At 44.6% G+C, this 24716-nt stretch overlaps 2 protein-coding genes across 6 annotated transcripts in view; one reads left to right on the top strand and one right to left on the bottom strand.

Annotated features, from left to right (window-relative positions):
• The window catches only part of FBXL7 (F-box and leucine rich repeat protein 7), a 399261-nt gene extending 387527 nt beyond the window's left edge, over positions 1-11734 (top strand). Inside the window, exon 7 of one of the 2 annotated variants that reach the window (XR_008844092.1) lies at positions 11601-11734. The gene's annotated coding sequence lies outside the window, so the exon portion shown is untranslated. The remainder of the gene's footprint in view (positions 1-11600) is intronic. The other variant, XR_008844093.1, reaches the window with a different exon arrangement.
• MARCHF11 (membrane associated ring-CH-type finger 11) overlaps positions 6480-24716 on the bottom strand; it is a 123028-nt gene continuing 104791 nt past the window's right edge. For all 4 annotated transcript variants that reach the window (XM_056520945.1, XM_056520946.1, XM_056520944.1 and 1 more), the window contains one exon: positions 6480-6830. In XM_056520945.1, coding sequence (XP_056376920.1) covers positions 6505-6830 — 326 coding nt within the window. In that variant the 3' untranslated portion in view covers positions 6480-6504. The remainder of the gene's footprint in view (positions 6831-24716) is intronic.

Raw genomic sequence — 24716 nt, 5'->3', positions numbered from 1 at the left:
CCCGGCCATTTTTTGAACATCTGACCACTGTCACTTTAAGCATTAATAACTCTGGGATGCTTTCACCTTTCATTCTGATTCCGAGATTGTTTTTTCGTGACATATTCTACTTTATGTTAGTGGTAAAAACTTTGAAGCTCACTGCTTGTAAGGAAAATGGATATTCCAAATAAATTATACATTGATTCACATATGCAATATGTCTACTTTATGTTTGCATCATAAAATTGACGTGTTTTTACTTTTGGAAGACACCAGAGGGCTTCAAAGTTCAGCAGCAATTTTCCAATTTTTCACAAAATTTTCAAAATCGGAATTTTTCAGGGACCAGTTCAGTTTTGAAGTGGATTTGAAGGGCCTTCATATTAGAAATACCCCACAAATGACCCCATTATAAAAACTGCACCCCTCAAAGTATTCAAAATGACATTCAGTAAGTGTGTTAACCCTTTAGGTGTTTCACAGGAATAGCAGCAAAGTGAAGGAGAAAATTCAAAATCTTCATTTTTTACACTCGCATGTTCTTGTAGACCCAGTTTTTGAATTTTTACAAGGGGTAATAGATGAAAAATTGCCCCAAAATTTGTAACCCAATTTCGCTCGAGTAAGGAAATACCTCATATGTGTATGTCAAGTGTTCGGCGGGTGCACTAGAGGGCTCAGAAGGGAAGGAGCGACAATAGGATTTTGGAGAGGAAATTTTGCTGAAATGGTTTTTGGGGGGCATGTCACATTTAGGAAGCCCCTATGGTGCCAGAACAGCAGAAAACCCCAACATGGCATACCATTTTGGAAACTAGACCCCTCAAGGCACGTAACAAGGGGTCCAGTGAGCCTTAACACCCCACAGGTGTTTGACGACTTTTCGTTAAAGTCGGATGTGTAAATGAAAAAAAAAAATTTTTCACTAAAGTGCAGTTTTTCCCCAAAATTTACCATTTTTACAAAGGGTAATGGGAGAAAATGCCCCCCCAAATGTGTAACCCCATCTCTTCTGAGTATGGAAATAACCCATGTTAGGATGTAAAATGCTTTGCGGGCAAACTACAATGCTCAGAAGAGAAGGAGTCACATTTGGCTTTTTGAAAGCAACTTTTGCTGAAATGGTTTTTTGGGGGCATGTCGCATTTAGGAAGCCCCTGTGGTGCCAGAACAGCAAAAAATACCCACATGGCATACTATTTTGGAAACTACACCCCTCAAGGAACGTAACAAGGGGTCCGCTGAGCCTTAACACCCCACAGGTGTTTGACGACTTTTCGTTAAAGTTGGATGTGTAAATGAAATTTTTTTTTTTTTTTACTAAAATGCAGTTTTTCCCCAAAATTTTACATTTTTACAAGGGGTAATAGGAGAAAATGACCCCCAAAATGTGTAACCCCATTTCTTCTGAGCATGGAAATACCCCATGTTAGGACGTAAAATGCTCTGCTGGCGAACTACAATGCTCAGAAGAGGAGGAGCGCCATTGAGCTTTTGGAAAGAGAATTAGTTTGGAATGGTAGTCAGGGGCCATGTGCGTTTACAAAGCCCCCCGTGGTGCCAGAACAGTGGAACCCCCCACATGTGACCCCATTTTGGAAACTACACCCCTCACAGAATTTAATAAGGGGTGCAGTGAGTATTTACACCCCACAGAACTTTGGAACAGTGGGCTGTGCAAATGAAAAAGTTTATTTTTCATTTTTACGGACCACTGTTCCAAAAATCTGTCAGACATCTGTGGGGCGTAAATTCTCAATGTACTCCTTATTACATTACGTGAGGGTTGTAGTTTCCAAAATGGGGTCACATGTGTCGGGGGTCAATTGTTCTGGCACTATGAGGGCTTTGTAAACACATGTGGCCTTCAATTCCGGACAAATTTTCTCTACAAAATCCCAATGGCGCTCCTTCTCTTCTGAGCATTGTAGTTCGCCCGCAGAGCACTTTAAATTCACATATGGGGTATGTTCTTACTCAGAAGAGATGGGTTTACAAATTTGGGGGGGCTTTTTTCCTATTTCCCGATGTGAAAATGAAAAATTTAGGGTAACACCAGCATTTTAGTGAAAAAATATAATTTTTTTCATTTTCCCATCCAACTTTAATGAAAATTCGTCAAACACCTGTGGGGTGTTCAGGCTCACTATACCCCTTGTCACGTTCGGTGAGGGGTGTAGTTTCCAAAATGGGGTCACATGTGGGTATTTATTTTTTTTTTTGCGTTTGTCAGAACCGCTGTAAAATCAGCCACCCCTGTGCAAATCACCAATTTAGGCCTCAAATGTACATGGTGCACTCTCACTCCTGAGCCTTGTTGTGCGCCCGCAGAGCATTTTACGCCCACATCTGGGGTATTTCTGTACTCAGGAGAAATTGCGTTACAAATTTTGGGGGTCTTTTTTTCCTTTTACCGCTTGTGGAAATAAAAAGTATGGGGCAACACCAGCATGTTAGTGTAAAAAATAAAAAAAAAATTACACTAACAGGCTAGTGTAGCCCCCAACTTTTCCTTTTCACAAGCGGTAAAAGGAAAAAAAGCCCCCCAAAATTTGTAGTGTAATTTCTCCCGAGTACGGAGATACCCCATATGTGGCCCTAAACTGTTTCCTTGAAATACGACAGGGCTCCGAAGTAAGAGAGCACCATGCACATTTGAGGACTAAATTAGGGATTGCACAGGGGTGGACATAGGGGTATTCTACGCCAGTGATTCCCAAACAGGGTGCTTCCAGCTGTTGCTAAACTCCCAGCATGCCTGGACAGTCAGTGGCTGTCCAGAAATGCTGGAAGTTGTTGTTTTGCAACAGCTGGAGGCTCCGTTTTGGAAACCCTGCCGTACAAGACGTTTTAAATTGTTTATTGGGGGGGGGGGGGGGACAGTGTAAGGGGTGTATATGTAGTGTTTTACCCTTTATTAGGTGTTAGTGTAGTGTAGTGTTTTTAGGGTATGTTCACACTGGCGGGTTACGGTGAATTTCCCGCTAGGAGTTTGCACTGCGGCAAAAAATTTGCCGCAGCCCAAACTTGAAGCAGGAAATTTACTGTAAACCCGCCTATGTGAATGTACCCTGTACGTTCACATGGGGGGGCAAACCTCCAGCTGTTTCAAAACTACAACTCCCAGCATGTACTGACAGACCGTGCATGCTGGGAGTTGTAGTTTTGCAACAGCTGGAAGCACACTGGTTGGAAAACCTTCAGTTAGGTTCTGTTACCTAACTCAATATTTTCCAACAAGTGTGCCTCCAGCTGTTACAAAACTACAACACCCAGCATGTACTAATCACAGAAGGGCATGCTGGGAGATGTAGTTATGCAATAGCTGGAGGTACCCAACTACAACTCCCAGCATGCCGAGACAGCTGTTTGCTTTCTGGGCATGCTGGGAATTGCAGTTTTGCAACATCTGGAGAGCTACAGTTTTTAGACCACTGCACAGTGATCTCCAAACTGTGGACCTCCAGATGTTGCAAAACTACAACTCCCAGCATGTCCAGACAACAAACAGCTATGTGGGCATGCTAGGAGTTGTAGTTTTGCAACATCTGGAGGGATATAGTTTAGAGACCACTGTATAGTGGTCTCAAACTGCAGCCCTCCAGCTGTTGCAAAACTACATATTCCAGCATGCCCAAACAGCTGTCTGGGCATGCTGGGAGTTGTAGTTTTGCAACATCTGGAGGGCTACAGTTAGAGACCACGGTCTCAGACTGTAGCCCTCCAGATCTACTTACCGGCTTCCGTAGGATCCCAGCAGCCGTCCTCTTCAGACGCACGTGATGCCGCCCGCCGATCAACGTCGCCGCAGCCTCCGGACGGGTAAGTGGACGTCGGCGCCCGGTCCCCTTTGGTTCCCCGTTCTGCCCCGCCTATTGGGAGGGCAGGACGGGGAAAACGAAAGTTAACCCCCCCGCCCCCGGTCTGCCATTGGTCATCGCCTCTGACGATCAATAGCAGACCAATAGCAGGGATAGGAGGGGTGGCAACCCTGCCACCTCACTCCTATGCCTACAGGGGGATCGTGGGTGTCTTAGACAACCGCGATCCCCCTTCTATTCCGGGTCACCGGGTCACAATAGACCCGTATGACCCGGAATCGGCGCAAATCGCAAGTGTGAATTCACTTGCGATTTGCGCCGATCGCCGACGGGGGGGGTCTGATGACCCCCCTGGGCATTTGCACGGGGTGCCTGCTGATTGATATCAGCAGTCACCCCGGCCCGGTCCCCGCCCGGCGCGCGGCGGGGACCGAAATTCCCACGGGCGTATGGATACGCCCTGGGTCCTTAAGTACCAGGACGTCAAGGCGTATCCATACGCCCTAGGTCCTTAAGTGGTTAAAGGACACAGTCCATTTAAACCTTGAGAACACAGCCAAGTTTAATTTATGTGTTTACATTTTTCTTCGCCTTTAAAGAAATATAATTTTTTTATTTTCACACTTACAAAGTATAAAATGTATTTAAAAAAAAGTATAAAATATAATGTGTGTGTGTGGGGGGGGGGGATGATGAAAAAAGGCAATTTTGCTAAATTTGGTGGGTTTTGTTTTTACGCAGTAAACTTTACAGTAAAACTGACATGTTTTCTTCATTCTGTGGGTCATTACAATTGAAACTATAGCCATCTTTACATGTTTGTCTTTTTCTGTATTATTTTTATTGAAAACTTTTTGTAAGAAAATTTGTAAGGTTAAAATGACCCTATTCTGGCACCTATAACTTTCAAATTTTTCTGTATCTGTGGCATATATATACCCTGGCCCTTTTTACCTTACTAACTTACATAACAGGACATACTGAATGGGGTGATTCGAACCCCATGTACTATTAAACTTCTTAATAAAACACAAAAAAAAATTTAATGTGAGAGTATTAATAAATCAAAGATACATAGTTATATCTTTAAAAAACAGCATAGCTATTGCATTCAACCAGGGGATGAGAGAAGTGGATAAAGAGAAGGACCATTGGTACATTTTAGAATTTTTTACCCTAATGATACAGAGGAAGATAAAGAAACATCAAAAAACATAAAGCAGTAGCCAAAATCCCCTTAAAAGGGAAAACAATTATTCTGGATCCCAAGTGACAACCAGACTGGATCGACATTCTCACAAGGATTCCATGTTTACTTAAGCAATTATGTGTCTTTTTTAAAGCCCTCAACTATTTCATCTATTTACTACACATTCAAAGGTTAAACCATTTTTTTCACCAGATGAAGGCAGTGCCACCTGGTGTGTTGAGGGAATTTTACACGAAGCAGGTTTTTCAGCATATTTTTTTGCCATTAATATACTTTATACCTTTTAAACTTTTTTTCAGGGCATCCTTTCTCTAAACCGGTGCCCAGAACTAAACAGCTAAATTCTAGACGAGGCTGCACCAATGTGTTGTTGTACTATTATGTCTCTGTCCCAAGTATCCATGCTCCTTGTAACACACCACAATATCATGCTGGCCTAAGAAGCATCTTATTAACAATGCATGCTATTCTGTAGTCTACCTACATTTTACTCCCCACAAACATGCAGATTTTTAGTGTCCAGATGCATAACTTTATATGTTTCCACATTGAATATAATTTGACAAGTAGATGCCCCCCAAACACTCAATTTACTGAATTCAAGCTGACATGTAATTTATGAACATCTTCCATAGACTGTATTATGCTATAAAGTATTATATTATACTATAAAGCTACAAGTGTCATCTGCCAAAAAAATTAACAAAGCTATTATTATCATATATAAATAATGACAATAATAGCAGACTTAGCACTGATCCTTGGGGTATACCACTCATACCCAGGGACCATCCTACGTAAGAAGTGATGGCCGCAACTTTTAGACCTTTACCATTAGACCTTACATTACATTTTACCTACAAGAAGTCTATATAGTACAACGTCAAATGTATTTGCAAAGTCCCAAATGCTCTACAGCTGCCCCTCTATCCAGGCTTTTACTCACCTCTTCATAAATACAAATCAGGTTGGTTTGACAACTTCTGTAACAGAATATATTTGGTCTAAAGGCCAATACTGTAGTTTCTCTTGAAAGGTCCAAGTTATTGTGCTCCTAATAATGTCATTACACTGTAATGTCCATTCCAGCTGTTCCTCTCTCTTAATCCCTACATGAATACATTCTGTGAGGTTATCACAACAGAAAGGCTTATAAGTGACTTTTCCATATTTCCTAGGATCCCTGGGTAATGTCAAGAGGAAAGTAGCAAATATTTAATTGTAACAAAAATACTATAATTGATGAATCATACTTCAATCTCATTTATAAAAAAAAACAAAACATTACAAATAGCCAAATAATGCAAAAATATGTTGTTTCGGAAAACTGTATTTTTAATATAACAGCTTCTATAAAAAAAGAAATAAGTTAGAAAATGTTTAATATATATTTTTATATTTTTGAATACTTTAAAAGTGCTTTGGGTTCATTGCACTAACATTCAAAAACACTGTCCACAGCTAAGGAATGTTTGTGGTCATCCCAACTCCTTATACAGAGGTCACTCTCATTACAACCTCACCAGACGTACTGTCCTCTATGGAGTCTTCTGGAGGAGTTCTCATTCTGTTAAACAAATGTAGTAATACATATCCACACTGCAATCTGGGAGAGCTTAATCGTGTAGAATGAACCAAGGTCCTAGGTCGGAATGCAGTTAATGGTAGCCACAATGTCCTGCTGGTTGAAGGCACTGCACGGCTGCTTTCTTCTATGTCTGTTGCTTTGTCGTAATTTAACACATCCCAATGCAAGTTGACAGCTCTCCATCTCCTGAAGACCTTATAAACAGCTGCTCCTTCGTGGATAATTAAACCTGGAATCAAACATTTACATATTAATAACTTCTGTTCATTCATTTAAATAAACAACAAACGAGCAATTACAACTGATGGATGTTGATGTTGTGTTGACGTGCTTTTCGTATGGCTGGGATTTTGGCGAAACTGTGAAAAATGGCAATATATTATCGCAATTGTGCAAGTCACCGTAAAATTGTGCCATTATTGCTTCGATTTAAAATCATGGTAAAAATGCGAAAAAATGCACTGTGAACATAGCCTTGAGAAAAAACACAAATCATATAAAGCCAATAATAAACTGCAGCCTGACAGAGTACACAATGCACAAACACTACATAAGGCATAGAGAATGTAAGTGTATACTGAATGGACATTAACATTTGACTTGATAAAGGAGGTCCCTGTTTGCCTTGCATGTCAGATAACTGGTATAATGCATCTTATTTCACAAAATATAACTCCCTAGTGACGTTTAGAAGCAATGCTTGGATGCCATGTTGGCATAGCTGCACAGGTTTCAGCTGAGCTAAATCTCCAGAATTTTGGGCTGTTAACATAATTTTATGTTTACTATGTATGCTGGGAAAAGCTCCTGACGTATATGTTAAACAGAGGCTGTGATGGGTGCCTAACAGAGACATGCGTCACCAATAAACTATTTAACATTTACCTACACACATAAGAAAAAGAAATTGCGGAGCAGCTCACCAGTTCCAAGGGATCAGGTCTGTGACATCACGGTCAGGCGACAGAAGGACGGGGAGGCTGAGATGTAACGGGGGGAATCAGACGTGAGGGCCACAGCCATATCGCACCCTTTGGTGCTTCGTCAGGCCCCTGTGATAGTCACAGGGGCCTGACGAAGCACCAAAGGGTGCGATGTCACAGACCTGATCCCTTGGAACTGGTGATCTGCTCCGCAATTTCTTTTTCTTATGTGTGTAGATATTTACCTGTCTTTTCTCAGCGTGAAGCACCACCCGTATTGATCTATGGACTTTCAGGGTTCAGCTAACAGCACACATTGGGTTAATATTACATATTTATGGAAGGAATTATAACAGTGGCAGATTTTTTTCTGTTTTTCTTCTGTGGAGTGGCATATTTAACATTTACATCTTATGCTTTTTAATAGCTTTTCATGTGACAAGAGGATGCCATTGTACTAAATCAGTCACTCACGCACTGTAATTACATCGGTTTATGACATATATTTTTGATCGATGCATGTGATGAATGCTATACAGGTTTTTTTGTGTCTTTTTTTTATGTTTTAAGCTTCTGTATTGGCTCACAAATCCTTCTGTTCTGCTGCCCACTTATTTTGACATCCACTGCTCAGGAAGGGGCACCATGCATTCACTTCTTTCCTGTTGTGATGTCTGCTGTGATGTGCTGGGTTTCTTCATGCAACCACTGCAGGCTTCTCTGTAACCCCCTCATCTCTGTTTTCATGATGCACATGTTACAGAGAGGAGGTTTATTAGAGCGTGCCTGCATTTTACAATGAGTGGTGAGTCTTCATTAGGGGGAGGTGTGTAAAAGTAAAAATAGAGCTTTAACACTCTATTTATAGGTGTAGTTACAGTACTGTATATACACAATGTTCATATCTTATGCATACATATTTGTTGTTATATTGTATTTTAATGTTATATATCTATATACAAACTTCCAGTGGGGAACTTCAGGAAAACGAAACAGGTCTCATTTTTGTTGCCAAGCCTTAGACATTAATGGCTGTGTGTTGAGTTTTTTTGAGGGGAAACAACATTAAACTCTGTTGTACAGGCTGTGCACTCACTACTTTACATTGTAGCAGAGTGTAATTTCTTCAGTGTTGGCACATGAAAGGATATAATAAAATATTGAAAAAAATGTGAGGAGTATATGCGCTTATGTGATATATACTGCTCAAAAATATAAAGGGAACACTAAGATAACACATCCTAGATCTGAATGAATTAACTAATCGTATGATTAGTTCTTTGGAAGAGAGGCACTTGAAAGAGAGCTATAAAACAGAGAATTTGAAAGCAGGAGTTTGAAATCGCTGTGAGTGTTACTTTCCTTACACTGTAGAGACTTTAACTCAAAAGATCTACTTAGAATTTAATTCTAATATTTACTGTCTGTTTTTGGCTGTTAATCTGTGAAATTCCCATAATTAGATGGCTTCCATGTTGCAAAACACAGACCAGTGCACATTTTGCGCAATGTATGGAATCCTTGAACAGCAGTTTGAGGGTGCATATTGTTGTGTGAGATGTGTGCGAGTTGTTCATTTGGAAGCCCAGATCCTGGAGCAACTGGCAACAATGAGAAGCATTGACAACTTGGAGAAGAGTCTCCTGCTCACTGAGCAAGTACTCTCTCTGTAGTAGAGGTGGGGGAGGATAGTGGGACGGAGGTGCAGGACAATCAGGCAGTTAGCTGGGTTACAGTCAGAAAACGGGGTAGAGGGAAAATATCAGGGAGGATAGTCCTGAACTGACACACCCCAACAAGTTTGCCCGGTTGGCAGATGAGGGGAAAGCCATTTCAGAGCTAGCAGTACTGCAGCAGGACTCTGCCTCTGACCGCCGGGGGGGGGGGGGGTGTCTGCTCCAAAAAGGAGGGAAGGAAGAGTGCAGGGCAGGCCAGACAGGTACTGGTAGATTCAATTATTAGGGGGACAGACAGGGCGATCTGTCACAAAGACTGGGATCGCCGAACAGTGTGTTGTCTTCCTGGCGCTCGAGTTCGGCACATCGAGGATCGGGTCAATAGGTTGCTGGCTCGGGCTGTAGAGGACCCAGTAGTCATGGTACATATTGGCACCAATGACACAGTAAGAGGTAGGTGGAGTGTCCTTAAAAATTATTTCAGGGACTTAGGCCGCAAGCTTAAGGCAAGGACCTCCAAGATAATATTTTCTGAAATATTACCTGTACCAGGAGCCACACTAGAGAGGCAGCGGGAGATTAGGGAGGTAAACAAGTGGCTCAGAAGCTGGTGTAGGAAGGAAGGGTTTGGGTTCATGGAGAACTAGGCCGACTTCGCTGTTGGATACCGGCTCTACCGTAGGTACGGGCTGCACCTCAATGGGGAGTGTGCAGCTGTGCTTGGGGAGCAGATGGTTAGAAGGGTGGAGGAGTGTTTAAACTAGGGACTGGGGGGGGGGGGGGGAGGGTACCTACAACATAGAGGGGGAAGATAGTGTAGATACAGAGTGGAGTGGGGACTTATTAATTTACCTGGGGGTGGAGCGGAGGGAGGGGTTAGAATAGTTAATAGGGATAAGCTTCATAGGAAAAAAAAACATACACCATTGAATTGCATGTTAATGCCAAAAGTCTGTCCAATAAAACTGACGAACGGGAGTGGTTGATGTCTGAGGAGAATTATGACATAGTGAATATAACAGAGACTTGGTTGGACGATAGCTATTACTAGGCGGTCAACATACAGGGTTATAGTCTATTTAGGAAGGATTGGGCAAAATGGAAAGGGGGAGGAGTTTGTCTTTATGTAAAATCCAGTATGAAGGATGCATTGCGGGAGGATATACGGGAGGGAAGCGATAAAAATAAAAAAATTCTGATAGGGGTTTTCTATAAGCCACCAAACATAATGGAAGAGGCAGAAGATCAATTACTGAGGCAAATAAACAAGGCAGCAAATCAGAATGATGTTATAATAACAGGGGACTTTAACTATCCTGATATAAACTGGGAGACTGAGTCCTGTGAATGTCATAAAAGGAAACAGGTTTCTGACTATAGCTAAAGACAATTATCTGTCCCAAATGGTGCAGGGCCCGACCAGAGGGGGTGCCATGCTAGACTTAATATTAACCAATAGACCGGACAGAGTAACTAATGTGCAGGTAAAAGGACACCTAGGAAATAGTGATCATAATATAATACATTATAACTTGTTCTTCAATAAGGGAATCTCTTGAGGGGCCACAAAAACAATGAACGAAGCAAAGTTTGACCAACTCTGAGAAGCCCTTAACAATATAAAATGGAATAATGTCCTCAAAAACAAGAATACTGACATTAAATGGGAGACTTTTAAAAATATCTTAAATTCTCACTAAAAGATGTATATAGCTTATGGGAATAAAAGGATCAGGAATAAAAGAAAACCAATATGGATGAATAAAAATGTTAAGGGGGCAATAAATGACAAAAATAAAGCATTTAAACTACTAAAACAGGATGGCAGTGAAGAAGCATTAAAAAGCTATAGAGAAAAATGTAAAATATGTAAAAAACAGATAAAAGCAGCAAAAATAGAGACAGAAAGACTCTCCAGAAAGACTGTCCTAAAGGAATTAAGTAATGTTATAGACAGACCCCTATTTTCAATATTCAGGGACTTTATAGTGACAGGGACTGTTCCCCAGGACTGGCGCATGGCAAATGTGTTGCCAATATTTAAAAAGGGGTCAAAAGGTGACCCCGGGAATTATAGACCTGTTAGTTTAACCTCGGTTGTAAGTAAATTGTTTGAGGGTTCCTAGGGTTTACATGTTAAAGGGGTACTCCCATGGAAAACTTTTTTTTTTTAAATAAACTGGTGCCAGAAAGTTAAACAGATTTGTAAATTACTTCTATTAAAAAATCTTAATCCTTCCAGTACTTTTTAGGGACTATATACTACAGAGGAAATGCTTAACTGTTTAGATTTCTCTGATGTCATGACCACAGTGAACTCTGCACTAATCCTTATTAGCGTAATAGATTTCTTTGAATATAGGTTATTAGGATTAATTTTTGTTTTTGGTCTTGTTACAGGTTCTATATAAAAGAAGGAATGAGGAGGAGGACTCGCCGCCCGCTCTGTTAACATTCATCATGTCGTCGGGGATCTTTTTTGCACATTTTTTTAAATTTAGTGCAATGTTTGATTTAATAAAATATTGTTTAACCTCCCTGGCGGTATGATTCTGTCTGGAAATGTGTACCAAAAGCGGTACAATTTCCCCCGTCACATTCCCCTCTCCCTTGTCACATCCCCCGTCACATGCTCCCCCCTCCTTGTGACATTCTCCCCCCTCCTTGTCACATTCTCCCCCTTGTCACATCCCCCCTTGTCACATCCCCCCTTCATGTCACATTCCCCCCCCAGTCACATTCCCCCCTTGTCACATTCCCCCCTCTGTCACATACCCCCCCTGTCACATTCCCCCCTTTCCCCCTCTTTTCCTGCAGCAAATACACTAGGTTTGCCGGCAGATTTCAAACCTAGTGTATTTGCTGCAGAACAAGCCCTTTCCCCTTCAGCCAATCACAGGCTTTACACCACTGCGGCCTGTGATTGGCTAAAAAGTGAAAGGTCCAAGAAGATGAATAGTGAAGAGAGGACACCCCGGACCGCACGGAGGGGAACGGCATCTGCAGGGATCGGGACTAGGTGAGCAAAAGGTTTTTTTATTTTACTACTTCTTCCTTTTACACTTATCTCAGTGTTTTTCTACCAGGGGGCCTCCAGCTGTTGTGAAACTACTACTCCCAGCATGCCCGGACAGCCTTTGGCTGTTCGGGCATGCTGAGAGTTGTAGTTTTGCAACAGCTGGAGGCCCCCTGGTAGGGAAACACTGACTTTTAGTATTTTTCTTTACCTGCTCTGGCCGGCCCCCGCAACGGGAGCCAACCAGAGCAGATAATGGCATGTTTTCCCGGGGGCCGTATCGCTATATCGCATTGCTTTTGCGATATATCGTGCAGCCCGGCCGGGAACTCTGCAATTCTACCCCGAGCGTGACTCGGGGTTACCGATCCTGGCAGGGAAAATTAACCCCGAGTCACGCTCGGGAATACCGCTCAGGAGGTTAAAAAAAAATATTTTTCACTTTTATTTATTGATTATTATGTTTATTTATATTTTTTGAGATTTTCTTTATTTTTATAAAAAAACAAAATTTTGTTTTGTTGGTAACATGGTCCAGGTATATATATGTGTATATATATATATATATATATATATATATATATATATATATATATATATATATATAATTTGGTTGGTAAACCCAGAAAAGCAGGCGCACTCCTGATTCCTGTGAGGGGGTTGACTGTGGTATGGAGGGGCTTAACGGCCCCAAGTATCACAGTCCCCCAATGACGATGGTCTCTTGAATTATCTTGTGGATGTGGAGGGTCCTGAGTCCCACAGATAAAAGGGGAGATAAGACTCATGCATAACTGTTTGGTACAATGTGATGGACCCTCTATGCATTTAGATTTTGTATCAATTTTTTTTATTTGGTTTGAATTACTAGGGTGCTCCTATGCCTCTCCCCAGCCTACTGTTAGTCTTCTGCTACTAATGCTTCAGCCGGCTCTGACAGTTAGTCAGCATCGGCAGTAGCTATGGAGATCTATTATGTGATCTTCTCTCCGATCATGTGACCATAGTAGGATCATGTGATCCCCCGAGTGTGGGTCTGAACCGCAAGCACATAGCCAACATAATGCGGCGTGTGGGCGTGTCGAGGCCCGCATGATGGATTGGATCACATGACCAGGATCACATGCCCGAAAAACTGTAGTTTCTGTTTGTGCAGACGCAGTTAGCTTTCACCCCACACCGACGGCGCCATGCTGGATTACAAAGGCCGGGTGAGCGTGTTTTTCCTGTATATATGAATCATGTGAAATATATTGTAATCATGTAGTTAACCTCTTGGGGATGCAGGGCGTATGCATACGCCCTGAGCCCGGTGTTTAAAACGGGGTCACGCCGTGACCCTGCATCACACCGGGTCGGTACCGGCAGCTATTCATAGCCGGGACCCTGGGCTAACAGTGTGCGGCACCGATCGTTGTGCCGCGCGCTATTAACCCTTCAGACGCGGCAGTCAAAGTCCCGGCAGCTCAGTCGAGCTTATCAGGACATCGCGATAAAATCACTCACTGATCCGTGCAAAGCTATGGCTTTGCAGGGAACAGCATAAGAGATCAGTGTGTGCAGTGTTATAGGTCCCTATGGGAGCTATAGCACTGCAAAAAAAAAGTGAAAAAAAAAAGTTAACAAAGGTCATTTAACCCCTTCCCTAATAAAAGTTTGAATCACCCCCCTTTTCCAATAAAAAAAAAACAGTGTAAATAAAAATAAACATATGTGGTATCGCCGCGTGCGGAAATGTCCGAACTATTAAAATATATCGTTAATTAAATTGCAAGGTCAATGGCGTACGCGCAAAAAAATTCCAAAGTCCAAAATAGCGTATTTTTGGTCACTTTATATAATGAAAAAATGAATAAAAAGCTATCAAAAAGTCCGATCAATACAATAATGGTACCGATAAAAACTTCAGAACACGGCGCATAAAATGAGCTCTCATACCGGCCCGTATGCAGAAAAATAAAAAAGTTATAGGGGTTAGAATCTGAAAATTTTTAACATACATAGAAATTTTCCTGCATGTAGTTATGATTTTTTCGAAGTACGACAATATCCAACCTATATAAGTAGGGTATCATTTTAACCATATGGACTTACAGAATAAAGATAAGGTGTCATTTTTACTGAAAAATGCACTGCGTAGAAACGGAAGACCCCAAAATTACAAAATTACATTTTTTCTTCAATTTTGTCGCACAATGAATTTTTTTTCCATTTCGCCGTGAATTTTTGGGTAAAATGACTAATGTCACTGCAAAGTAGAATTGGTGGCGCAAAAAATAAGCCATCATATGGAATTTTATGTGCAAAATTGAAAGCGTTAGGATTTTTAGGTGATGAGGAAAAAATTAAAATGCAAAAACAGAAAAACGCTGAGTCCTTAAGGTGAAAATAGGTCCCTAAGGGGTTAAAGGGTTATTCCAGGAATTTTTTTTTATTTGACTATGCTATAGGGGCTGTAAAGTTAGTGTAGTTCATAGTGTCTGTACCTGTGTGTGATGGTTTTCTCACAATTCTTCTGTGATTTTCACCCCACTATTTATTTTTTACAGCATACAAAATGACTGTTGTCTCAGATTTTTTCCAGCTTGCAATGCGTTCGAGACCTGACTCACTAGTCAGCTGATGACAGGGAGCCTGTCTGCTTCAATGGGTGGAGCGATCGTTTGGTGGGAGAGAGAGCAACTGCAACTAATGCCACAGCTGTAGGCACCCTGATTGAAAACCACAGGTCTTTTGTTTCAATGGGTCGGGTGGCTGATGTGTGGGAGGGAGGAAAATGGAATTGTGGTATTTGTAGTAAAAAAAAGAAAAGTCAAACAGGAAATACAAGTTCACAAAAAGCTAGCCACAGTGTTATGGTAATCTCATGACATAGCCATTTAGCCCCAAGACAAGTGCAGATCCTTCCTAAGCATGTCCATTACTGCCTGCCAGGTAAGCACTAAGATCACCTTATGGTGGATAACCCCTTTAATGCACCTATATTATAATTAATTATGGAGGGCATGTTTTTATTATATTATTGCACTGATTGTACTTTTATAAGCACTTTGACTGGGCACAATGTATTATGTACCACAGTAATATCTTTTATATATACTTTTTTACAAGTTTTTTATGAATTATTGTATGAAATGTGTTTAATTGGATTGTAATTACTTTTGATTGTTAATAACACTTGACTGGGTATAAAAACCCCTTAAAATGCGTGTCACTAGGCTTGAAAATGGCTCCATAGGAGCAGAAACGTTGCTGTGCTTTTTTGACATGAGAAATTAAAATATCACTTTTTTGGAGTGCTGCACCATTTTGTTTTTTTATATATATTGTTAGGCTAATTAGCCAAATTTGTGGGAGGGACACCTTCCCCACATAAATACGTCAGGCTCACGCTTACCACTGACGTCCTTTGTTATTTCTGGTTGCGGGACGTTCGGTCAGTACTCACCTGGCGGCGTGCAGCTCTGCTGCACACATCGTGGCCTCCAGGTTCATGGTCTCCAGGTCCTGCAGTGCCGGCGCACAGCTGATTCCTCGCTTCCCACTAACACCAGAAGCATGCTCGTTCACAGGCTCACAGCGCGCCCCTGGCTGCACACAGCACTGATGAGCAACATGTCCCTTCTCGCGGCCCTAGATCCGGCGGCACTGCATCTCCACCACTTCACTAAGTAAGGTAGGGGCTATGGGAGGGATGGGACAGTAAGTATGGAGTTCACATTGATTTCTTACACATGCTGCACATACAGCTTCGGCACCCTTTTGGCACAGACGGCATGTTAGTTACCAAGTTGTTACGCCGAGCGCTCCGGGTCCCCGCTCCTCCCCGGAGCGCTCGCTACACTCTCGCTACTGCAGCGCTCCGGTCAGATCCACTGACCCGGTGCACTGCGATACCGCCTCCAGCCGGGATGCGATTCGCGATGCGGGTGGCGCCCGCTCGCGATGCGCACCCCGGCTCCCGTACCTGACTCGCTCTCCGTCGGTCCTGTCCCGGCGCGCGCGCGCCGGGTCTCTGCGATTTAAAGGGCCACTGCGCCGCTGATTGGCGCAGTGGTTCTAATTAGTGTGTTCACCTGTGCACTCCCTATTTATACCTCACTTCCCCTGCACTCCCTCGCCGGATCTTGTTGCCATTGTGCCAGTGAAAGCGTTTCCTTGTGCGTTCCTAGCCTGTGTTCCAGACCTCCTGCCGTTGCCCCTGACTACGATCCTTGCTGCCTGCCCCGACCTTCTGCTACGTCCGACCTTGCTTCTGTCTACTCCCTTGTACCGCGCCTATCTTCAGCAGTCAGAGAGGTTGAACCGTTGCTAGTGGATACGACCTGGTCACTACCGCCGCAGCAAGACCATCCCGCTTTGCGGCGGGCTCTGGTGAAAACCAGTAGTGACTTAGAACCGGTCCACTAGCACGGTCCACGCCAATCCCTCTCTGGCACAGAGGATCCACCTCCTGCCAGCCGGCATCGTGACAGTAGATCCGGCCATGGATCCCGCTGAAGTTCCTCTGCCAGTTGTCGCCGACCTCACCACGGTGGTCGCCCAGCAGTCACAACAGATAGCGCAACAAGGCCACCAGCTGTCTCAACTGACCGTGATGCTACAGCAGCTACTACCACAGCTTCAGCAATCATCTCCTCCGCCAGCTCCTGCACCTCCTCCGCAGCGAGTGGCCGCTTCAGGCCTACGACTATCCTTGCCGGATAAATTTGATGGGGACTCTAAATTTTGCCGTGGCTTTCTTTCTCAATGTTCCCTGCACTTGGAGATGATGTCGGACCAGTTTCCTACTGAAAGGTCTAAGGTGGCTTTCGTAGTCAGCCTTCTGTCTGGAAAAGCTCTGTCATGGGCCACACCGCTCTGGGACCGCAATGACCCCGTCACTGCCTCTGTACACTCCTTCTTCTCGGAAATTCGAAGTGTCTTTGAGGAACCTGCCCGAGCCTCTTCTGCTGAGACTGCCCTGTTGAACCTGGTCCAGGGTAATTCTTCCGTTGGCGAGTACGCCGTACAATTCCGCACTCTTGCTTCAGAACTATCCTGGAATAATGAGGCCCTCTGCGCGACCTTTAAAAAAGGCCTATCCAGCAACATTAAAGATGTTCTGGCCGCACGAGAAATCCCTGCTAACCTACATGAACTCATTCATCTAGCCACTCGCATTGACATGCGTTTTTCCGAAAGGCGTCAGGAGCTCCGCCAGGATATGGACTTTGTTCGCACGAGGCGTTTTTTCTCCCCGGCTCCTCTCTCCTCTGGTCCCCTGCAATCCGTTCCTGTGCCTCCCGCCGTGGAGGCTATGCAGGTCGACCGGTCTCGCCTGACACCTCAAGAGAGGACACGACGCCGCATGGAGAATCTCTGCCTGTACTGTGCCGGTACCGAACACTTCCTGAAGGATTGTCCTATCCGTCCTCCCCGCCTGAAAAGACGTACGCTGACTCCGCACAAAGGTGAGACAGTCCTTGATGTCAACTCGGCTTCTCCACGTCTTACTGTGCCTGTGCGGATATCTGCCTCTACCTTCTCCTTCTCTACTATGGCCTTCTTGGATTCCGGATCTGCAGGAAATTTTATTTTGGCCTCTCTCGTCAACAGGTTCAACATCCCGGTGACCAGTCTCGCCAGACCCCTCTACATCAATTGTGTTAACAATGATAGATTGGACTGTACCATACGTTTCCGCACGGAGCCCCTCCTAATGTGCATCGGACCTCATCACGAGAAAATTGAGTTTTTGGTCCTCCCCAATTGCACTTCCGAAATTCTCCTTGGACTACCCTGGCTTCAACACCATTCCCCAACCCTGGATTGGTCCACTGGGGAGATCAAGAGTTGGGGCCCCTCTTGTTTCAAGGACTGCCTTAAACCGGTTCCCAGTACTCCTTGCCGTGACCCTGTGGTTCCCCCTGTAACCGGTCTCCCTAAGGCCTATATGGACTTTGCGGATGTTTTTTGCAAAAAACAAGCTGAGACTCTACCTCCTCACAGGCCTTATGACTGTCCTATTGACCTCCTCCCGGGCACTACTCCACCCCGGGGCAGAATTTATCCTCTCTCTGCCCCAGAGACTCTTGCTATGTCTGAGTACATCCAGGAAAATTTAAAAAAGGGCTTTATCCGCAAATCCTCCTCTCCTGCCGGAGCCGGATTTTTCTTTGTGTCCAAAAAAGATGGCTCCCTACGTCCTTGCATTGACTACCGCGGTCTTAATAAAATCACGGTAAAGAACCGCTACCCCCTACCTCTCATCTCTGAACTCTTTGATCGCCTCCAAGGTGCCCACATCTTTACCAAACTGGACTTAAGAGGTGCTTATAATCTCATCCGCATCAGAGAGGGGGATGAATGGAAAACGGCATTTAACACTAGAGATGGACACTTTGAGTATCTGGTCATGCCCTTTGGCCTGTGCAACGCCCCTGCCGTCTTCCAAGACTTTGTTAATGAAATTTTTCGTGATCTCTTATATTCCTGTGTTGTTGTATATCTGGACGATATCCTGATTTTTTCTGCCAATCTAGAAGAACACCGCCGGCATGTCCGCATGGTTCTTCAGAGACTTCGTGACAATCAACTTTATGCCAAAATGGAGAAATTTCTGTTTGAATGTCAATCTCTTCCTTTCCTAGGATACTTGGTCTCTGGCCAGGGACTACAAATGGATCCAAACAAACTCTCTGCCGTCTTAGATTGGCCACGCCCCTCCGGACTCCGTGCTATCCAACGTTTTTTGGGGTTCGCCAATTATTTCAGACAATTTATTCCACATTTTTCCACCATTGTGGCTCCTATCGTGGCTTTAACCAAAAAGAATGCCAATCCTAAGTCATGGCCTCCTCAAGCGGAAGACGCCTTTAAACAGCTCAAGTCTGCCTTTTCTTCGGCTCCCGTGCTCTCCAGACCTGACCCATCTAAACCCTTCCTATTGGAGGTTGATGCCTCCTCAGTAGGAGCTGGAGCGGTCCTTCTACAAAAAAATTCTTCCGGGCATGCTGTTACTTGTGGTTTTTTTTCTAGGACCTTCTCTCCGGCGGAGAGGAACTACTCCATCGGGGATCGAGAGCTTCTAGCCATTAAATTAGCACTTGAGGAATGGAGGCATCTGCTGGAGGGATCAAGATTTCCAGTTATTATTTACACCGATCACAAGAACCTCTCCTATCTCCAGTCTGCCCAACGGCTGAATCCTCGCCAGGCCAGGTGGTCTCTGTTCTTTGCCCGATTTAATTTTGAAATTCACTTTCGGCCTGCCGATAAGAACATTAGGGCCGATGCTCTCTCTCGTTCCTCGGATGCCTCGGAAGTAGAGCTCTCTCCGCAACACATCATTCCTCCTGACTGCCTGATCTCCACTTCTCCAGCCTCCATCAGGCAAACTCCTCCAGGGAAGACCTTCGTCTCTCCACGCCAACGCCTCGGAATCCTCAAATGGGGTCACTCCTCCCATCTCGCAGGTCATGCGGGCATCAAGAAATCCGTGCAACTCATCTCTCGTTTCTATTGGTGGCCGACTCTGGAGACGGATGTTGTGGATTTTGTGCGAGCCTGCACTGTCTGTGCCCGGGATAAGACTCCTCGCCAGAAGCCCGCTGGTCTTCTTCATCCTCTGCCTGTCCCTGAACAGCCTTGGTCTCTGATTGGTATGGACTTTATTACGGACTTACCCCCATCCCGTGGCAACACTGTTGTTTGGGTGGTCGTTGATCGATTCTCCAAGATGGCACATTTCATCCCTCTTCCTGGTCTTCCTTCAGCGCCTCAGTTGGCAAAACAATTTTTTGTACACATTTTTCGTCTTCACGGGTTGCCCACGCAGATCGTCTCGGATAGAGGCGTCCAATTCGTGTCAAAATTCTGGAGGGCTCTCTGTAAACAACTCAAGATTAAATTAAACTTTTCTTCTGCATATCATCCTCAATCCAATGGGCAAGTAGAAAGAATTAACCAGGTCCTGGGTGATTATTTACGGCATTTTGTTTCCTCCCGCCAGGATGACTGGGCAGATCTTCTACCATGGGCCGAATTCTCGTATAACTTCAGAGTCTCTGAATCTTCCTCCAAATCCCCATTTTTCGTGGTGTACGGCCGTCACCCTCTTCCCCCCCTCCCTACTCCCTTGCCCTCTGGTTTGCCCGCTGTGGATGAAATATCTCGTGATCTTTCCACCATATGGAAAGAGACCCAAAATTCTCTCTTACAGGCTTCATCACGCATGAAGAAGTTTGCTGATAAGAAAAGGAGAGCTCCCCCCATTTTTTCTCCTGGAGACAAGGTATGGCTCTCCGCTAAATATGTCCGCTTCCGTGTCCCTAGCTACAAATTGGGACCACGCTATCTTGGTCCTTTCAAAATTTTGTGCCAGATTAATCCTGTCTCTTACAAACTTCTTCTTCCTACTTCTCTTCGTATTCCTAATGCCTTTCACGTTTCTCTTCTTAAACCACTCATCATCAACCGTTTCTCTCCCAAACTTGTTTCTCCCACTCCTGTTTCCGGCTCCTCAGACATCTTCTCTGTAAAGGAGATACTGGCCTCCAAGAAGGTCAGAGGGAAAAATTTTTTTTTGGTCGATTGGGAGGGTTGTGGTCCTGAAGAGAGATCCTGGGAACCTGAGGACAATATCCTAGACAAAAGTCTGCTCCTCAGGTTCTCAGGCTCTAAGAAGAGGGGGAGACCCAAGGGGGGGGGGTACTGTTACGCCGAGCGCTCCGGGTCCCCGCTCCTCCCCGGAGCGCTCGCTACACTCTCGCTACTGCAGCGCTCCGGTCAGATCCACTGACCCGGTGCGCTGCGATACCGCCTCCAGCCGGGATGCGATTCGCGATGCGGGTGGCGCCCGCTCGCGATGCGCACCCCGGCTCCCGTACCTGACTCGCTCTCCGTCGGTCCTGTCCCGGCGCGCGCGGCCCCGCTCCCTAGGGCACGCGCGCGCCGGGTCTCTGCGATTTAAAGGGCCACTGCGCCGCTGATTGGCGCAGTGGTTCTAATTAGTGTGTTCACCTGTGCACTCCCTATTTATACCTCACTTCCCCTGCACTCCCTCGCCGGATCTTGTTGCCATTGTGCCAGTGAAAGCGTTTCCTTGTGTGTTCCTAGCCTGTGTTCCAGACCTCCTGCTGTTGCCCCTGACTACGATCCTTGCTGCCTGCCCCGACCTTCTGCTACGTCCGACCTTGCTTCTGTCTACTCCCTTGTACCGCGCCTATCTTCAGCAGTCAGAGAGGTTGAGCCGTTGCTAGTGGATACGACCTGGTCACTACCGCCGCAGCAAGACCATCCCGCTTTGCGGCGGGCTCTGGTGAAAACCAGTAGTGACTTAGAACCGGTCCACTAGCACGGTCCACGCCAATCCCTCTCTGGCACAGAGGATCCACCTCCTGCCAGCCGGCATCGTGACACAAGTCTATGGGGCACATTCTGTTCATGCATGTTTCTCAGCTACGCAAAGAGTTGATACGTTTAATACATATGTTAACAAGCATGTCTGTTTCAGGTGCACTGACAAGTATCATTCTAAGTTTCCGTTATCATCAGTGCTGTCTGTTTGTCTAAACTGCCATACGATATCTATTACAGGCAGGTTAGCTTTGATATGTTCCTATGTTTTACACTGCTGTGTTGGGGTAGCACTCATGTGTGTATTTTCTTCTAGGTTTCGTGAGTTTCTGTGCTAAGGAAGTTGTGGCTTGCAGCTTTAGCATTTCTGTCGGACTAATTGTCTGCCTGGACTCGGTATATTCGTTAATATCTTAGGTATGTGGGGGTCGGTTGCCTTATCGTTTTCTTTGGCACACGTAGTGACCCCCCTTTTTTCTTCTGTTCTTGAGGTGTAACCGTCTCAGGTAATAAAAAAGAAAAAAAAGCGGGGGGAGGGGGTTGAATGTATGCAGGTACACGTGTGTACATGTTTGCGTGTGTGCATGTATATATGTATGTGTATATATATATATATATATGTGTGTGTATATGAACAGTACTCTTACGTTGTTTTAGTGGCTTGCTTTGTGTCCTTTTCAGAGGGTTCTCTTCGGTCCAGAGGGTGTTTAGGGCTATGGGATCAGTCTGTGTGTATTCTTCGCAACAGCCGTCTTACAGCATGGTAATTACTGTCTCATGTAACACATTACTTATGCGTGCAACAGTTCATAGCTTGCAAGCATTCTAGTTCTCATTTCGTTGTGCTTATTTTCAGAAAGTCGTGCCATTTTTCTACTGTCCAGTAGTTCTTGGTGGGGCCTATTGCGTCTTGGATTGGTCCTTGCTTCTTGGGGTGAATATAAGTTTAATTATGAAATTTTTGTCATTTTCCACTATATGCCACTACAAATTTCTCTTGTCTATTTAAGTCTGGTCCGTTTTGGGGTTCATTTTTCAGTTCCTGTGCTACTAGCCTTGTTGTTTACTACCATGGTAGGTTCTATTTTTATGTTTACACCTAGTGCATCACTTAGCATGCTCCTTCTGGTGATTGGGTAGTTTAGATGTGGTGATTCTAGGTTCCTGGTGGTGGTTGTCCTTACTTAGCAGTCGGGGGTGGATTAGTTACCTGGAGCACAGTGGTTACAGATAATACACGTCACGAATATAGGCACGTGGGTTACGCTATACCTCTCACGCATACTGGAAAGATGGTTACACCACATGTTGTCACACCGCCAGATGTCACGTTTATGCAATACCTGTCACAACTACAGGCATGATTAATCATGTTATACCTGTCACGACTACAAGCACAAATAATTACGTTATACCTGTCACGAATACAGGCACGATTAATTACGTTATACTTGTCACGACTACAGGCACGATTATTACGTTATGCCTCTCATAATTATAGGCACAACGGTTACGTTATACGTTGTCACATTTATAGGCATGCACGTTACGTAATAACTGTCACGACCACAGCTGTTATGTTTTGCAGTTCTTGTCACGGTTACAGGCTCGATGGTTATGCAATACTTGTCACTTGTTAGGCACGCCTTAGGCACTTACTCACTGCCACTCCAGCACGTCACATGAGTGTACGGCATGAGATACCTCAGTCGGTCCTAATTGTTGTGTAACTCTTTTCTTAAAGATGTCACGCGGCTCAGATATAGAGGAGACTGCTTCTCTGCTGGACAACTTTGATCAGCACTCAGACCATGAGAGCATACCATCACTCAGAGCCTGGACAATCCCCAAGCTGACAGCTGAGCTACTGAGGAGACACATACAATTTCCAGCTATGGCTAGGAAGGCAGAATTATTTTGCCTCTTGTCATTTGAGGGCGCTGGTCTCAGTCAAGAGTCTGCTTCCATGAACTCTATTCAGACTTTGCTGTCACAATTGCATACCATGTTTATTACCATGACTTCATCTATCTCTAACTTACATGCTAGAATGGAGTCTTTTGAGAGTAGGGACAGGCCTTCTACTTAAGCCTCTCAGTTCACTGCTACTCATAACACTCTGCAGGCTAGTTCACCAGGTGGGTCAGTTTCATTCCCCAATGTGGCACCTTCTCATTTCATTCCACCCAACATAAAAAGAAATATATCATAGAAGGCAAGGACGTAAACTTTATTAGTGTTGTCAATAAAACTATAGCTTGTGGCAAAGTGTCCATCAATCTAAAATCTAAAGATGTCAGATTGAATCGCAAGTTATCAATCCCAGAGTTCATCCTTGCCTTCTTCAGTCTTTACTGAGACATTATTTGTTCTAGTAACCCTCTCAAACGTCCCCCCTCTCCCCCACTGCCTCCAAACAAGCACTAAGGTTAGTTCCTAATTCAGCCCCTGCAGAGCATTGAGAGGCCTTACCTTGCATGTTGCGGAGAACACAATCCAAATATGTCAGGAGGCTGCTGCGGGCACAATTAAAAATATGCGGGCATTCGGGAGGCTGCTGCTGCGGGCAGGCGGTCAGGCGCTATGCCTGTGGGTCCTGCGAGTGCCGCAAAATCTTGCAGCAGCCTCCACTGTGTGAACTCCTAAATGTCTCCTCGTATTTTGTGGAGCCGGCCCTGGAGGATCTTCACTGCTGCATCCCCGGCCCCTGCTGTGTCCCTGTCCCCTGCCCCGTTCCCTGCCCCTGCTGCATCCCCAGCTGGGTCTGTAAGTGACTGCGTCTTAGCTATCCTCCCAGCCAGGGCCTCTGCACATGGGGCTACGTGCACTGCAGTACATTGCACACTAGTGTCTTCCACAGATCCAAGGGTGCAATGCTCTGCAGTCTGCACATAACCCCCCCATGTGTCTAGCAGTGTGTGTATGTACATTCCTATACAGGTGAGGGTATGTGCAGAGCATTGCACCCTAGTCTGTACTACAGACAAGGGTGTAATGCTCTGAACATACCCCCACCTGTATAGGAATGTACATACACACACTGCTAGACAAATGGGGGGGTATGTGCAGACTACAGAGCTTTGCACCCTAGTGTCTTCTACAGTCTGCACATACCCTATGGGAGCTATAACAAAAAGTAAAAAGTGTAAAAATTACTAATA

The sequence above is a fragment of the Hyla sarda genome, chromosome 5 (genome assembly GCF_029499605.1).
Source record: "Hyla sarda isolate aHylSar1 chromosome 5, aHylSar1.hap1, whole genome shotgun sequence".
Lineage (NCBI taxonomy): Eukaryota > Metazoa > Chordata > Amphibia > Anura > Hylidae > Hyla > Hyla sarda.
Note: the sequence above shows the minus strand (reverse complement) of the source record. Positions and strands in the feature narration are given on the sequence as shown.